At 37.5% G+C, this 19,060-nt stretch overlaps 1 protein-coding gene across 1 annotated transcript in view; it reads right to left on the minus strand.

Annotated features, from left to right (window-relative positions):
* The window catches only part of LOC115425702 (tetratricopeptide repeat protein 28), a 191,506-nt gene that overhangs the window by 171,992 nt on the left and 454 nt on the right, over window positions 1-19,060 (minus strand). Inside the window, exon 2 of the mRNA XM_030143410.1 lies at window positions 14,961-15,260. Within this exon, the coding sequence (XP_029999270.1) occupies window positions 14,961-15,260 (300 nt within the window). The remainder of the gene's footprint in view (window positions 1-14,960; window positions 15,261-19,060) is intronic.

Below are 19,060 nucleotides of genomic sequence, written 5' to 3' on the forward strand. Positions count from 1 at the left end.
GCATCACTAACAACCATTATTCCAGTACAGTCATTACTCCTGGTTTAAAATATTATGCTGACAAATAAAACACAAAATTACATGCTGATGCCAGTTAAGGTTTAACACGTAAAGAGTGTTGTGAATTTTGTGGCTACAACTGTAACCCTGACAAATGAAACAGGTCATTTCCGAGCTTTGTTGACAAATCTCCGAATCAGCTTCCTGTTTTCAGTCCAGTGTTAGATATGAGTTTCCCAGGGTGGTGTGCACTATGACAGATTTGACCTCGTTCGAATGAGGGTCATTTTACACGTGCTCTTTGACGCAAGAGAGAATTACTAGTAAGTGTCTAATATAGTGGGGGGGTTTTAAACAGAATGAAGCTGAGTACAGGAAGAAGAGGCTTAATACTGGATATAAGGCAGAAAATGCCCACAGATGAAAACATTTCAAGTATAAAAGGTTTGGTTTTCACACCACCTGCAGTAATCGTGTCAACTGATAAATGAGGAGCAATGTTATAGAAGAGCATTTAAACATTTAATAGAAAAGGTACCGGATTAAAATATCTGTTCTGTACAGTCCGTGAATGATTAATTTTCCTCACTTTCACTCTTATTGACTAAAAAATGTACACTGCACTGGCCTCCTGTAATAACACAGAAGGTGAGCTGTTTTGCTGAGTATAAATGAACTCCTAGAAATAAATCCCTGTTGCCTATGAGCTGTATTTACTAGAGCACAGCGAAAACAATTCACTGTTAAAACCTTGAATGTCATCCTTTTTGGCTGCCTGTCCTGAAATTTAACCAACTACAAGGACAGGTCTGCTCCTGTTACATCTGAGAAAGTCTTGTACAACTATAAAGTCTGCTATGGTTTTATTCATAACATCTATTCGTCTTTCACGAACTTACATCATTTAACCAACACAGTTAGGTGCCGGGCTCTAATTAGGCAGCATTTATCAATAATAAACAGAAACACTGCCGCTCAACAGACTTCAATATGAACACAACAATTCTCAGACTTAATTTGAGACATTTATTCCTCCATTCTTTCAAATAATGTTGTATTGAACTAAAATGTTCTAAAGGAGTCAAATCGATAAAAAAACACAATGCATTTGTTCTGACAGAAAAATAATGAAATGCATAACAGAGCACGCAACCAAAGGAGAGAGCTATGACACGTCTGGAGATTGAAGGAGAATACAGCAGCAACACCATAACATGAACACCTGCTGAGTCTGTGTCTTATAATGGTGGTAGCATTTAAAGGTTGAACACTGAATGCATCAACTGGACTGCAAAGAACTTAACCATTGTAACTCTACTCAAAGAAGGTGTATTCATTTATTCATATTTTCTTTCATATGCCTTGCCACTTGAATTTTACACCTTTATCAAGTGGATGGCTTTACACTCAACAGGTACAACAAAGGATGTTGAACAAAAAAAAAGTGGAAATCATTTAGTGGAAAAAAAAAAAAAAAGCGGATGATTATGATTTAACCCTTAGTGACATACATAAAACAATTTTTTGTCTACATTTAACCTTCCCTACGTGAGTCATCTCCATTTGTTATTTTACCTTCTGCTTTTTTCAGCGAGAAGTAAGTATTTCGTTGTATTTATTTTATTCATTGCATAGATGTTCATAAAAACTCTAAGTAAATTTTAAAAAATCTGAAGAAATCTGAATATCATTAAGTGGATGTAAAAAAAAAACACTGTTATTTGTTAATCTATATAGGTTTTACTGGTGAAACAATGTTGCATAAAATGATGTTTCCATGTGTGGAGGCTCTGAATGTCCAAAGGGCTCATATCTAATGTCAATGAAAACTGGGAAACTGCATTTTACCCAAATTATTAAAATGTATTAGTGATTATTTTTAGTGGTGTGTAATCGTAGGGTTTAGGTTTATGATCATTTGATGCTTTTGGTCAGCGGCTGCTTGGGTTTCTGATGGTTAAATCAGTGACAGCAAAGCAGAGGGTGAACTACAATTATAGCTTGTTACATCTATATATCGAACAGCACACAAAAAACACTGATGATGCTGAATTCTTGCACCTGAACGTATTAAATTTGATTTGTTATATATTATATGTAAGTGATATTAGAACCAAAATTGACATGTTTCATAAAAATACAGTAAAGTAAATGAGGTTCTTCATTCATTATTTGTTTTGAGCAGAAGAAAAAACAAAACTTTTATGTGTACAAGGACCTAATAGCAGAGCAAATACATTAATAATAAAAAGAGGTGATCAAAACAGCATAGCAATTGCCATGTACACTAGTAATAACAAAATAACAAAAAAATTCAATAAGTCTTGCTCGAAAAGGATTGGGAAGAAGAAAACTTATTAAATCCCACCCTCACCTCTCATTTATACAACATAACACGTAACTTTTGCTTCCTTAATGATAAAGTTACATCTGTTGTAAATGAGGTAAATGAAAGGGAGAAGCCAAAAAAGAGCAATCTATACAAACACTGCTGTTTAATGCAGAGACTGGCCTTATGTTTCGGTGTGAGACAGACTCTGTCTTGTGCAAATTGATTTCTACACAATGACCTGCGAGATAAACACCCTGCCCTTCTGTAGAAGTGCTTCTTCCATTTACATCGATACATGGTAGATGTATGCAACAGCAATTCTCAGAACCTATGCACAGCAGTGTACACTTGTACAGATGACCAGACAGGATAGCTTTCTTGTACGTAGTAAACTACAGATGGCATTTACTGCGGGATAAACAAATGTAAGGTCACCGATAATGAATCCCCTTTCAGACTGTATCACCGACTCAGGATGCAACCACATGGGGCCATGAGATCACAATTATGATTCAACCATTGCTGGGCATATAATGGTTTGGGGAGCTTTATAACTGCCATAAATTAATTTCATCACTATTCTATCTTGTCTTACTGTCATAGCATCCTGCGTTATTGTACCGCACAAGGCTTATGAAGTCAAAGTCATCATGTTTGGAGAGCGATTAGCATTTTCAACAATTGTATGTCCTTGTCAGAATAACAGTAATATTCAATAGTTCAACATACCCAGGTTGAGGATTAAATATTTTAGCGTGGCCCAGTTTGACAAAGCCTTATAATCATAATCACTCTATCATGAGGAAGGGTATCAATTCATTTTGTCAACCCCGGTCTTCCAACTCTACTCTACATCCACATAAAAGGGCTGGTGTTGGCAGGAGATGACACGAACACAAACATGGACAGGTCTAGAGGCGCATATTTTTCACAAGAAGAACTATAATCCTAACCAGATATGAGGAATTTAATATAGTACAAGCCAAAAGCAACACAGCTGCTGCAGCCAGGAAGGAGAGCTGATGACTAAATGAATGCGTAAGCTAATATTTTTATCAATATCACATCATTAAAGCAAGGCTACGTCTGACTGTAATTAAATTAGTGTTGCTTAGATGTATTCTCGTGGCCTTTAGGGCTTTAATGCTTTAATCGGTCACTGTTTTAGGACTCTTGCTTTCCTTAGAGACTCTCTCACTACCCACTCACCTATTTTTGTACTATTTGCTGTTGTTGTGTTGTAACTTCATATAACCAAACAATCGAAATGGTCAGTAGGCAGTGGTTTTGTATGTTTTGATCTCTTATCTTGATCACACTTGCTCCAGAGCAGATTAGATGAGAAGCATAAGTTACTCTGTAAAAAAGTGAACCATGCTCATACACTCAACACCCAGGGTTAAAACTAAAATTACTTCACTAACCCCTTAATCCTGCTTCATGATACGGGCCCCAAGAATGACTTGAGGAACATTCAGATGAAAATGATATCAGCGCCAGAACACAGACAATCCCCTGACATCAATCTTGTTCATCACCTTTCTGAGGAACTTGGATTAAATACCCCCAAAACTGGAATGTCCACACTCTGTCCACACAGCCAGGAGACGCTACAGCTGTCGTTGGATCACAATGTGCAGCAGTTAATAATAGGGCCAAAGAAAACAGTGTTCCTATTTTTTTTTTCTGGGTGTATTTGAGTTCTCATTTGAAAAGCAACATGCTCACATCATGTTTCGAGAACATGTGTGCATGATTTTAAACGCCTGACTGGAATAGTTCAGCCTCCAGTCAAATACAGATATTGTATCCATAACCACGGCCGGCATTTGTCAGCTTCACACCCATAAATACACCACCTGCACTCTGTGTTTTTTCAGCTAATACATCTCCCAAGGCATTTCCATTTCACTGCCACTGCTGTTGTTGCCAGTGCTTTCCCCTGTAAAACTCATTACGGAGAGAAAGAATTAGAGGGAAGTATCTAGGTAAGACAACAGCGTAGGCACTCAACAGCTAATTGTAATAACCTGACACAAGTGAGTAATTTAGCTGCCTAAAAACGAACCCTGAGATCTGGAAGGAGCACTTTAGAAGAATGAATTAGGCTGGAGGCCATTACACTCCAAGAAGATCCATCTTTCTTTGGGTTTGGTATGAATATTAAATGGGTCTACTTACCAACTCCAGACAAAATCTGGAGATTATCAGAGGCAAGTAATCATAATATTGTGCTTTTTTTGCTCTTTGTTCCAGGCTGCCTTCCAAACATCAATTATTTAGTAGGAATCATCTATCATTAATCACAAATGACATGCCAGTTAAGTCAGTAATTATAGAAAAATTGTGACCATGCAGCACTCAATGGACAAAATTAGGTCATACTTAAACTAAAGCCTGATTACATTTCATGTTCTAGTTCCACTTGAGCAACATTGACAAATAGGGCTTTGTTATGGTGCTGATAGATCAAGTGATTGCTTATGAATGTAACAGTGACAGATTTTAAGGGACATATTATCAGACAAATGTGTTTAATTAATGTGCAGTGACATTTTACACTGGTGCATGCTGTAATATGCAAAGTTTTGTAGCTTGTTTCTATTTTCTATAATGAGGAATGATCTCTTCATTGCTTATTTCACTTACACATAATATCAAGATTTAGACCAGTAACAGTGCTGCACATCAGTGTTTTGATGAATACTCTTTGCATACTGCTCTACCAGCATGCAGAGAAGAATGATGTACTTCATGAGCAAAGGGATTATGCATATTTCTGACAGTGACTGCGAATGTCAAAGGCAGCAAGGCTGATGCACTCTACATAAAAAAGGTTTTGGAGATGTATGTAAATTAACACTAATGCCATAAAAATACTAAAACAGAGAAGCAGAATGTTGAGTATGTTATCTAAGCAGTTTTAATAGGCAATGATACATTTTTCTTTTGCTAAAAGTTCACTTCATTGGACTCCACAGTAACTGAGTGTTGAGAAGACAAACATCAATGAGAAAAACTACAGACTATTCAAAAATGTTTTCCATCGTTATAGCATATGTGCAAGGGTTTAACATTCAGAAAGCAGAGAACCACTTCAAAACAGACACAAAACACTTAACTGCTCATTTCAGCTCATTTAAATTATTTATACAATTTGTAATTACATAGTCTCTTAATGTGACATTTTATTAATGGTATATTAAGCATGAGCGATTAATGGTGGTTTATTCACTTTCACATGAAGCATTAAACTATTTGGTCTTAATTTTTTACTACTAAGAACATATTCTGGGATGATTTTCTCAAAGTACTGTTATACTTCTTCCAAAGATGGTATTCAACCAACCACCTGGAAACAAAATTAGTGGCACCTTTATCCCCACCAATTTATTTCACTGGGAAGAACCAGGGCATATGACTCATTCAGGGAAAGAGGTTACATCATGAATAGGTGCTGTGTGAAACACACCACAAGCAGGGAGAGGAAGACTTTCCACTAGGGATCGGCACAGACCCAACCTTACACCTCTTTAAAGAGGTGAAGGGTAGAACAGTGCATGTGTTCTATTTTGATCAACAGATGACGGTGTATGTTCGCCTAAAGTTCACAGGTGAAGATGACAGGATCAGGAAGCAAGTAGCAGCCAAATAAACTCTCAGCTCTGCTATTCATCTTGCCATGCTTATGCAGTGTATACTAATGGGCTTCCTGCAGGTTGCTCTATGCTCTAGCCGATTTCCCCAATGGGAGAGCTTCCTCCCCGCAGCAGAGCCAGACTGTGCTAATTCTGGAGCCATCTAGGTCTATGGGCCCGAGCTTCACCGAGCTCCCATGTGGGAGGGGCCAGCAGTGTAGGAAGCTGACAAGAAGATGAACCCCTGAAAGAAAAAAGAGCATCTGTATAACCCAAGGGGTTATGTGCTGGGAGCAGAGTGCAATTGTTTTCCTCATTTCCACCGGCTTGTAAAGCTGATCCACTATCAGCAGCAGACTGTTATGCCATGAGCATGGCAATGAGCTGCTTTCTCTGAGCCTTTTGACATTTCTTGCTATGTAATAGAAAGCAAAAAGCTATTAAGCTGGTAATCAATTGATGTATCCAGAGGGAAAACGTATTCTAAAAGCACAGGCGTTATTTAACATGATTGAAAGTTTCTTATTTGAGGTGCTTACCTGGGATTTGACAAGGTTTATTTCTTTTGGGACAAAGACTGCTGCATTTAATTTTCTGAATTACTTATCTATAAAAGGGCAAAACAAGACAAACACTTTTTAAGACCTAACAGATAAATTTCAGTACTGTTCAATTAATCAGACCAAAACTGTCCACACACTGAGATGTTTCTTTGTCTTCTCTTTTTCACATTCATTTTTTTTTTTTCAATACTTTGACGAGATGAGGGTTCTAAAAGTTATTTCTCAAATCCTTTCTCTGTATGAGCTGTCCAATACAAGCTGATTTGGTGTTGATAGGCCTGACAGATTATCACAAGGGTGACGCCAGCACCCAGCTCTGACTCATCCATGAGCCCCAGGATGGTCTTGAAAAGACAGCTGTGGGGTGAGACAGAGGTCATCACAGCCACACATCAAACCACATTACATCATAAAACAATGAAAACCTGTTGTAAGTGAAGGTCCTGCAAAGCACCAGAACATACTGTACAGAGCTCCTACACATACTATTAGTGTAAAGTAAATTACTGTAAAGATAGGTCAGTTTTCATTTTTTATGTGTATTCCTGGTGTTATGAGGGTGGAGATTAAATTTTATCGAACACTATAATTTGGTGGGGCGCCTGGGTGGCAGAGAGGAAAACCACTTGGCCACCATCACAGCAACCTGGGTGAGCAAGACTCAGTATCGGCATTTCCAAACTGTCAGAAATAAAAAGGAAATAGTGAATATATCAATTGCAGATTAAATTAGTACCCTGAAAATAGCAGTGCAGTTCTGGATATAAAATCTATCAGCCATATTACAAACATCATTTATGAGTTATGCCTGAGCTGTATTACCCTTCAGCAATTCAACATGCACAGAAGAAACGCATTGTAGAAAATAATAATATAATGTGAGATGTTGATAGGTTTGCTTTGTAGCAACTTATCACACACAAACAAGGAATGTGATTTTGGATGCAAATTGTATCCAAATGGTACATAACAATGAGGCAGCTCAAATACATTTTTAGTGAGGAAGGAGTCTTTCAGTTCAATTTCATGTCTTCCTAGAAGCAAAACTCTGTTATGGATACCAAATAAAGAACTCCTCTGCATTCCTAAAAAAGACTAAGGTACAGGGAAAGTTTCATCTCATGTGCATGAAGAATGACTTAGCTGCAAGGAGCTGCTCCTAAAGTCAAAACAGAAAGAGCTACGTGTGTATGTGTGTGTGTGTGTGTGTGTGTGTGTGTGTGTGTGTGTGTGTGTGTGTGTGTGTGTGAGCGTGGTCACTTTCTCTCCAACATAGTCTATGCATATGCACAGCCACAACGGACTTGTAAAGGAAAAAGAGAATTTAACTGCTCCCGCTCATTTCACAGATTTTCCAGACAAATAATGTCAGGTTTGTGCCCGCTAGCGCCAACCCTCTGTCCGTCCTGTTCTCTCTGGCCTATAATTACATGCCATTCATTTGATTTGTTCATTAGTTTAAGCCTCGGCTGGGTAGAAGCAAAACGGAACCCTCTTATTAGTGGTTCATGACTCTACTCTCTCCATGGTGAGCTCTGGAGCTACGGTGGAAAACATCAGTGGAGATGAGGGAAAGGGGAAACTGGTGGGAAGACCTTATTTTAACCCGAAGCACACATCTATATGACAAGAGACAGCAGACAATGCATGTGGTCACAACACTACATTTATGAAGCTTCTTCTTTAGTTAATGCATGACAAAACATGAGATATACAGATATGTTAAAATATGATAAGTTAACCTGAAAAAAATGGAAGGGAATAAGCAGAGCTGTTTATTCCTTCCCTTTTTTTTCCAAGATAATTTATTAAATTGAATGTTTTTATTACACTGACCAAATTGCTTCATTCCTATCAAGCATTGAAAATTGTTTTTTATGCCACACTTCAATATCAAAAGAGTACATCTTTTCTGCATCAGTGCATGCAGCATATACACAGATTTTACGCATTTATTACCAATACTATGTTAACAAGCAACTTCATGTTGGGGTAAACAGATTTATTTTTCATCTTGTAAAACTTTAGAGGATAACCAGTTTGTTGCATTATAAAACTTAAGTTCAACCACACTGATGCAAGTACATTTGACTGTTTGTATAAAATGATGAAGAGGGTAAAAATAAAGCTAAAGACTTGTACTGTGATGTGTAACTTTCTTTTTGTTAATATGGAAAACTGGCACTGAAAAAAGACCAATTCAGGAATGAGTATTGAAGCTTAGATATCAGCCTTGGTACCATTATTGGAAACTTTCAAACAATACCTAGCCCTGGTAAGAAATATATTCAAGAACCATTATGGCTATTCATCTGCTGTCTATGCATATTTACATGAGACATTTTATGTTTTATAATAAGTGCTGTGTGTATTTTATAGTTAATTCATTATAGAAAGGTGAATGTCAGCCTTGTCCATTCAGTTCTTTCAAATCAAACCAAATCTGACAACCATAAATATGCATATGTATGTAAATTATCATCATTTTCCACATTAATTATTCAACGGAGGCAACTGACTATAGAGCCAGCTATTGTCACAGACAATCCAAAGCTATACAATGAGGAAATATAGAAAGAGAAAATATTTTTGTACTTTTAATGTTTTACTGCACTAAGAGGAATAACTAATTGCTTTAGCTTTTGTAAACTTTCTCACTGACAATTCCAGAGAAAACGAAGTGAAATAAATACAGTACTTAAAAACCTCTGCACAAAATATGGACAAATGAGTCCATAAATCACAGAGGTATTATTAAAGCAGCAGGCCACCTAATGCATGTTCTGTGTTCTTTACAGTAGATCTACACACATGTATTGTGACCCACATACTATAAGTACATTATTGTTCTTTCAGTTCATTATTCACCATGTGTCAAAACAACAGAAGAGGTCACTAAGGGGTAAATATTTCATGTGTTGTGAATAAAAGTCAGAACAAAGGTACATAAGCTACAACCCTTTTTACACACGGAGATCAGATGAAAGCTGGTTTAACACCAACAGGGAAGCATTACACCCCGTGGTTTGCATCCACATGAAAAGCAGAGTTCCACTGAGAGTTGCAAGAGAAGAGATCTTCAAAACATTTCCTGCATGGCTCTGCCTCGTAATGTTAGGAAAAGGGCTTTAAGCCATTGGTCCATGCCCTACCCTTCTACCAAATTTCATGATAATCAGTGCGGTGCTACCACTGCAAAAATGCTCACAAAGAACAGACAAACAATCAGATTTGAGTGAATAGATTTCCTCCTTGGCTGAGGTAATTATTTTCTTCCTATTCAATGTACAGTTACAGCAAAAACCAGTGGCATCACCGAGCGTGGCAGGAAAAAGAACCTTTATGCTTCATCAGGGTGTCAGTACCCACTCCTTACACAATTACTGGATATGCTGTCGCTGTAATTAAAGTCTCTTTTCAGCACTCCACACACCATGACCTTTTCCAAGGCAAACACTCATTGTCTCAGTTAAACCCTAGGCCCCTCCACTGGGACATAAATGGACATTTTTATGTTGGTGAAAAAGAAAAATGCAGTCATGTAACAGCAAGCATTGAAAAAGTGTGTCATTGTCTATGTCTGCAGGCTTTAACCATCTTCAAGAGTAGGTGCCAGCAGCAAGTTTGGCAATGAACACTTGAAGAGATAGAATACCCTAAATAGGCACCATCATTACCTATAATCAGAGGATATGCAAATGATAGAGATGTTCCCCTGACACTGCAGTGCCACTCATCTTTTCGTTCCCTGGGAGCTCTGCTGTCAGCATTCAAGCAGAAGAATGGGAGTGATAGCAGAGAGGGCTGTTTGTTTAACATGTCACTAGAACAGCAGTGTGGAGAAGGAGGGACCAGATGGAGAGGCAGAACAGGCAAGAGATCCATCTAGAAAGGGTATTGTCCTCTCAGTCTCTCTTGTACATCTAAAAACCACTGGCTGAACACAGCAGCACTGAGAACAGAGGCTAAAATGTCTACATCTTACTAAGACTTGCACACACCTGTCTATCACACAATGTTAGCTAAAGTTCACTAGTCGTTCTGTTTCGCTTAAAAATGTATCATACACGGGCAAGAAATTTGATTACACACCGCATATTTTCACAATTTCTCTCCCACAGCGCCTTGCAGAGGCAAAATCTGCACATACACACAAATTGTGTGCCCCTTGTCTATGAAATGACACCCAATTTTCTTCTCATTTAAGCTTTTTATATTCAGTAAGAGGGTGAGGTACATAGGGCCTAAAGCTGTCTTGGGTCATTAAGCCACACATTCTCTTTTCTTCTTTCAGAGTGTGTTTTCTGGCACTTGCAGCAGGCAAAACTGACAGATTAGACAAGGGGGTTCCTTTACAGGCTGGCTGTGGGCTTCCAGAGGGTGGGTTGCTCGCTGGTGCTTGGGGCAGCAAAACCACGCCTGTCACTGTTTGACGGGCCAATCCAGAAGTGCGGTCGTAGGGAGGTATGATTGATGATATTATGTACTCACACAGGATCTAAATGCCAGCACACTCCTGTGATTTAATCCCTGTTCCTTCATCCAACATCCAGTCATAGCAGATGGGCCTCGCTGCACAACACCTCTCGTTCCCTGAGGCCAACGTCATAAGTGTCAAGACCACCATTCCTAATCAATTCTCCGAGGCAGCGCTAACTGAATATAGGAGTGAATTACCCATCATTCTTCAATCATAGCACAGCAATACAACATAACTCTAACTGATCAGACATTAGTTTTAATTTCCTGTCAATCTATTTCTAAGATTAGAGGAGAAAAGCTAGAGAAGGATTTGTTGTAGCCTTGGTCTCCACCCATACAAAAAATGTTTTCCATGTGCTGCACCATCATTGCCTGTGTTGATATGAACTACGATACACGTTAAATTAATTACAAGGACAGGTATGAAGAAAATTTAGCTTTCCTTGAACCCAAAGAAGCGCACCATCCTGAATAATAAAGTAACTGAATGTATTTAGTCATACACATATAAAATATTCAGCCTTTCATCTTTCCACTTAAAAAACCATCCCGTTTGACAAGACTGACCCCTAGTGGCGATTCAAAGAACTATATAACATTTACTCAGATACCCAGTTTAATTGTCAGTGCCACAGACATATTAATCCATTTGTGTCATGTTACAAAGCAAAGCTCATAGGTCAGGTTATACATTGACACCATGTCTGTTAACAGCAGCATGAGACTCAAGCTGTCAGCCAGTAAATCCAAGAATAAGCAGAGCTACACCGCCGAGATTAAGCCAACCATCTCCTAGTCAGACCACAAAGACTTCATTGTACTTGGACAGCATATAAAGAGGAGAAAGAAGCATGAATTTGGCAGTGATTTTCTATTATAGTTGGGCCTCACTGGCTTGTGAAATGTCTTTCAAATGAACAAGAGGTACTCCATGATCATGATTATATGCTACCGAGAGAAATTATGATATGAATTGATAACTAATGTTTAAGAATTACTGTTATCGTACAAAATTAAAATATGTGCAATATATGCATATGTGAGAAATAGGACTAAGTGATACAGAGAGAAATATCTTGATATAAATCTTTAATGGCAATTTATTATCTATGTATTAAGCAAGTTAAATTTTCAGCTATGCAAGATGTCACAAAAACAGACAGCAGCAAAATATAAATACATATCGGTGAAACTGAACACGAGCACCACATAATCAGACATAAATACATTCACTAGAGTATCAACATTAATACTAGATGATGCAATGATATGATACAATGCTCTGTCTACCTGCCTTATCCAGATTTACACATACATAACATTAATACGATATGTGAATTCTTTTTCAGAATTAAAAATTGTAGTAGAGTGTTGTCATAATGCATGTAAAATGCATAGTAGAGGTAAAAGATGAGACAAGAAGAGAAATATTTAAAAAGGCTGGAGTTTCAATATACTTTAAGCAGGGTTCCTATAGGTTTCTACAAATCAAATTGAAGACTATTTAAGACCTTTTTAAAACTACTCAGAACAGAATTTAATGCTACTTCACGGCAATACTGGCAAAAATTTGTGACCCCTATAATTCAGGAAAATTTATTTATTTACTCCAATGCTTTCATTCCCGTCGTTCCGAGTCATTTGTCACTGGGGGCTGCAAAGTTAACGATAATTAGTTCCTAATTTCAATATAAATTGTTGGGTTGGAACTGAGTCGACTTACAATACGATCTTTTGCGGCTTGAACGTTTAACAGACACATTTAAACACAACACAGTGAAGTTTATTGCAACATAACTTAAGACATACCATAGCAAATTTAATACCTTTTAAAGACTTTTTTTTTGTATTAAATGCAGATTTGTAAATTCGAGACTTTTAAGGCTTTTTAAGACCCCGCGGGAACCCTGTTTAACAGTGCAGACATTTTGACACTGCTTTGTCTTCTTCAGAGTAGAGGACAGAAGCAACACACATATAACCTAAATTTGTTGGAGGTTCTCAATGGAAACAGGTTGACGTGATATTCAAGTCTATTGGCAAATGATACCAGTGTCAAAGTAGCACATCCTATCCACCACATGTAAGAAGATACACCAGCATCCACAAACAAAAATGAAGAAATTAAGAGATATATCAAGACAGGAAAGACATAATAGGTGTGACAAGAGGTGAAAGACAAAACAATAGGAAAACAGCATAACAACACATAAATAAAATATGAAACAGAAAAACAACACAAAAGGAAAAGACACAAAACATAAATAAAAGACCTAACAAGACAAAAATGATGCAAAAGAGGAAACAGGTAAAGGACATAACAGGATAAAATCATATTAAAGATGCAATGACAAACACGACTTAAAAGATGTGACAAGACATGAAAGACAAAAAAAAGAGACTTTCAGACGCACTGTTTTGATGCTTAAAGAGTATGTAAAAATGTAGTCATCTTGACAATTCAATATGTATGTTTGTTGATAAAAGGTTCTGAGGAGACATAAAAAAGGTTTCTTTGGGTCTTGAGCGTAAAACATTGACTCCAAACTCTACACTACATTTGCACTATATGTAGACTTGTATTCATCCCATTTAGCATGAATGTGTGTCTATGAGGGAGAGAGCAAGAAAAATGAAATACCAAAGTGAGTCTCATGCCATTTGCTTTAAATAATTTGTAATGATTGTTATTTATGACATCCGACATAGAACAACACAATATATGGAGTCTGTTCGATATGCTGCCCAGCCCTGGGTCCTTCCTTTTATCTTTCACCATGAAACAATGTCACAATATTGCAATATTAGACATAACATATAAAAATGTCAACCTTAGTTCTTACAGCAAAGACACAAGTACAGGATTCTCACAGAAAGAAAAACTTACCTGAGCATCTGAAGATACATGACCTCTGATCAAGGAAGTAGTTGCCTGTGATGCATCATTGGTAGTGACAAATTATCATCAATATCACTCTACCACATTATCATCAATCTCTCTCTCCAAGACAAAAGTATCCCTCCATGCTAAATCGCGAAATCGATATATTTCTATCACTGAGAGAAATTGGTCTGCTAGGGATCTCTGTGGCTGAGTAATGTGAAATCTATTGCAGGTTAGTCCACATGGCCTGGACAAGATCAAAGACAAGACCTTGGAAAACTTTGTATTGATTAACGGCCACAAGAATGTCACTGAGGGGTGAAAATGTGAGAGGAATCTGAAAGACTGAGATTAACATTTGAGTAATGATCATTGGTTCTTGATCTTAGAAAATAACTGGTTAAACAAAAACAACTACTGTGTAATGTCAATTGTTGAGTTAAAATATTAACTAGTAGACTGAAAAAGAATTTCTCTCACGGGCTGATATAGGAAGAAAAACCTTGTGTTCTGATTTTAAAACCCAAACCAATGAGGTAAGGATGTGAATATTTAATTATATATTCATGTCATACACAATTTCAATGTCCGTCACATAAATGTAGACACATCAGAGGCGCTATGTTTCAGATGTGCATTTTTGACAATGCCACTACACAACACTGAGACCTAAATGTTAATTATAATTCATTAATAAGACTCTGAGTAACCCATTAGAGGTCTGAAAATGTTCTCATTGAGATGTGACGATCCAGTCAGACATGGTAATCCAATTGTAAGTCCACTGAATATTCACATCTCTTTGTGTAATACATTTCATGAGGATTAATGTTTTGTTTTTTTCAATGTTCATGTGCTGTAGGTTCAGCTGTTGTAGCCTGATTTTGCTTTCTAAATAAAGGGAGTCCCGATTTATCCTGTGCAGTAATACATCAAATTGAGGATACAATACAATAAGTTGCTTAAAGAATCCTTGTGTATTTGTCTCTTGAGTGGTGAGGTCAGTGAAGTGTCATTTTTTTTCAGTACACCCAGACTTTTAATAGTTGAGACACACTTACCTTAGGCCACTTGGGATTCAGCTCACAAGCCTTTTCGGCATCATCCAGAGCTGCCTGGTACTGTCCCAGTTTAAGGAGCGCTGCTGAACGGTTACTATACAGGATGCAGTTCTGTGGGTCAGCTTGCAAAGTGTCGCTGTACAACCGAACGGCCGCCTGAAAGTCCCCACGCAGACACGCTTCATTGCTCTGTTGGACTTTCTCCATGAACTCTGCTTTGCTGAGGCCATACCTGACCCCTTCGTCACCAGACACACATCGAAGAGGTCTTCCTGCTGTTCGAGAGCCAAAGATTGAAAACTGAAGGTACAAAAAAGACAGTGTTGTCAGTCTGGCATAAAGATTTTAGTTTACCGCTAGAGATGCCCTGAGGTAATACACTTAATAAGAAATTAATGAAACGACTCATTGGTCAGTGGTATCATATATACAGTGGTATGAAACAGTTTAGGCACCCCTCTGAGGCTGCATATTAATTTACTCTGTCTTCACAGAAAATGATCACAGTGGCATGCCATTCATCTTCTAATAAAAGCTGAGTACTGGGGTATTGTCCAGACAAAGATTTTTAGTGTAGCAGTATTAAGTTGTATGAAATTAAATCAGATGTGAAAAATAGGCTTTGCAAAAATGTGGGCACCTTTGTAATTTTGTTGATTTGAATACCTGTAACTACTTAGCACTGATTAATTGGAACACAAAATTGCTTTGGTGAGCTTGTTAGGCCTTGAACTTCATAGACAGGTGCATCCAATCACGAGAAAAGGTATTTAAGGTAGCCAATTGCAAGTTGTTCTTCTCTTTGACTCTGCTCTGAAGAGTGGCAACATAGGAGCATCAAAACAACTCTAAAATGACCTGAAAACAAAGATTGTTCAACATTATGGTTTAGGGGAAGGCGACAAAAAGCTATCTCAGAGATTTCAGCTGTCAGTTTCCACTGTGAGGAGGCTCTACTAAATATTGATGTGATTTTTCTGTTGGGGTGTTCAAACTTATGTATATGTCTAATTTTGTTTTGATGCATATTGCACATTTTCTGTTCATCCAATAAACCTAATTTTAGTGCTGAACTAGCACTGTGTCCATCAGTTATCTGATAGATCCACATGAAATTACTGATCCAAACACCTAATGATTTATACTTGAAAATAATAGAAATTGTCAGGGGTGCCCAAACTTTTTCATACCACTGTATAATATATACTGTAAGCAGTGGTATTACGTCTACTACTGAAACCCAAATAATAAATCAAACTGGAAATATGCAGTATCATAGTGTGAAAAATAACATGTCTGTAAATATTTTGACACACAAAAGAAAAATCCTCAAGGACTCATGTGATATCACTTTTGCTCAGTCCTTAGAATTTTTCAAGGTTTTCACATCTGTTCCACATATGAACTACAGTCATTGCTAAAATTCAAGTGGGGTTAATTTGATAATCGCACTTCTGACTATGAAGGAAGGATTAATCATGGTTTAGGGAGTCTTTTTTCTTTCATATCCTGTCTGCTCAAAATAAATCTTATCTTGAAGCTCACTTACAATGCATATCCCATGTTGTGTTTACACAGTGGCTTAGACATACAACAACACTCTTCATAACACTAATATTGAAAAGATAAGACAAATCAAGGCCAGTTGCAGGAGGAGGCAGGATTTGATCTGTTATTGTTCCTCTTCATATTCCCCTTGGCTACTCATTTACACCAAAGGGCAGGACAAACCATTTGATTTAAGTCTTAACTGCATCCATCCAATAAAGCCTGACTGATTAAGTAGATGAGTGCTTTATCCTTTTAACAGGAATGGTTTGCTAAGCATTACTGAATCATGAAATTCATCTCTGGTTGCATGCTTTTTGGCCCAGCTTCCATTATACCTCTTTCTTACCACACCTCCTCAGACTGAATTCTGGGATAGGGCAGGCTTAGTAATTACTTCCAGAGGCCCAGGGAGTCGACACAGCAGACACGAGGGCTTTGGGTATCAAATAGATTCAACATCAAGTTACACTGTAGTACCAATCAGCTTCACTCTCCTGCTCATTGACCCTCATCTTTCCACAGATGCAAATAACCATTATTTTCATTGCTGATTATTCTGTTTTCTCTTGGTTAATTTCTCAGTCAGTCAGGTAGTTATATGGTCACAAAATGGCGAAAAATATCAATCAAAGATGGAGGTGATGTCTTCAAATGATTTCTTGGACCAAAATGCAAAGATACTCAGTTCATTGTGATAGAGGAATAAAAAGACAAATGACTGAGATTGATTTAAGTGATTATCAAAATAATAATTGATTCATTTATTAATAATTAACTGACCAATCTGTGGTAACTACACTGTTGCACATAAAGTTGGAATAATTTTATTTTCAGACACATTCCTCTATTTATTCCTATTTAAACATAGAATAAATCAGATTGTCCCAATCATTTTATGAAAAGTGGGATAAATACATCATGGGCAACAATATATTAGTATGATTTAATGACATGGCACACAGTTACCACGCTCCAGCATCATTTTAGCCTGACTTTAATTCTTGCAATAGCCATGCAAGCATATTGGAAACCTGCAGTTTGTCCAAAGCGTAGTTTTAATGGTTGTAATTTGGATAGGTGTGCGTTTTTGCAAATTTTAACCTAGAATACTGGGATATTTATAAACAGCTCAGAGAAGCAATCTACTCGTGATACTGTCAACAAATGTCTATTATTCAAAGTGAATAATAGACAATGACAATTGACAATTATTTCCTGAGAATCTGCAAGGTCTGTTTTCTGCTTAGGTGCTGTACAAAAGCACCCTGTACAGTGGGAAAAAAGTTTTCTGACATCTCATGCATTAGGAATCACTCCTTTTGAAAAAAAAAAATCAGTTTTAATCCCCGAGAAAGTGGGACAGAGAAAACCAGAAATGTATTAACCTCACTGTGCCTTGTTTGATGAAGAATGTGATTTTAAATATGTACACTGTGAGGAATATGTAACAGATTAATATAACTGGAAGATGTTGTGTCTCTTATGTTTCAATAAAAACAAAAATTAAAAAAAAAAAAAAAAAAAAAGGAATCACTCTTAAGTCATTGAACTCTGCCAAGCATTGTTCCATTCTCCAAACCCACATGCTCCCTTCTGCACATGCTCAGTTCCATCGAGGTCAAAACTGGATGTTTCAGCAACATAATAAAACACATGCAGGGCATGACATGTTGAACCTGCCAAGAGCTTAGTTTTGTTTTATTGTTTGTTTGTTTTTTATAACAACAAACAAAAATTTGCATTTGGTTGAGTCTGTCTTTTGAAACACAAAAAAGATTTTTTTCCGCAAATATTTCATGATAATACTTCACAGTGCCTGAAATTTTAAGGGTGTCTGATAAATGTTTTGCACAACTGTACAGTGCACCTAAGTCATATAATGGTAAGAAACTTACGTAAAAGGATTATAATGTTGCAGCACCAAACACATCATCATCTAAAACCCCTTAGTGTAGGTTTGTATTGATGCTGTTGAGTCTCAAAAAGAGTCAACCCACCTCTCAGACACACACCACCAGGCTGAGGCACTGTCATCCACAACACTGACAGCACTGTCATGCAAACTGACATTTAAAGGTTTGCTTCCACAGAAATGCCAGGACACGCATCTATTATAGATTAGTGCCTCCAGGGCCAAGTAGCAATGTAGGATTTCCCCTCAGACAAACTTTTTCGCCAGCTGACTTCACTTATTACCAAGGTCAGAAAGGAGGAACTAATCAGAGGGATTTTAACCGTGTGCCGTTTCATCTGCTGTAACATACCAGGCTTTCTATGAGGGCACCAGTGGGCAGGAAGGGTGGAGAGAGAAAGATAATGAGAGCCTCTGCCAACACACACACACACACACACACACACACACACACTGCCAAGTTAATCATAAGGACTCAGGAATTACCTCAAGTCAAAGATAGACTGGCTTTGTTGCTTTGTTCAACACACGCTATTTTATATCCTCTGCTCATGCAATTGCAAAAATAAGATTTCCTACTGTGATCTGCATGATTTCATATTGACATTTTCATCATATTTGCGTTGCTACTGTATGC

This window comes from Sphaeramia orbicularis, chromosome 9, assembly GCF_902148855.1.
Source record: "Sphaeramia orbicularis chromosome 9, fSphaOr1.1, whole genome shotgun sequence".
In the NCBI taxonomy this organism is placed as follows: domain Eukaryota; kingdom Metazoa; phylum Chordata; class Actinopteri; order Kurtiformes; family Apogonidae; genus Sphaeramia; species Sphaeramia orbicularis.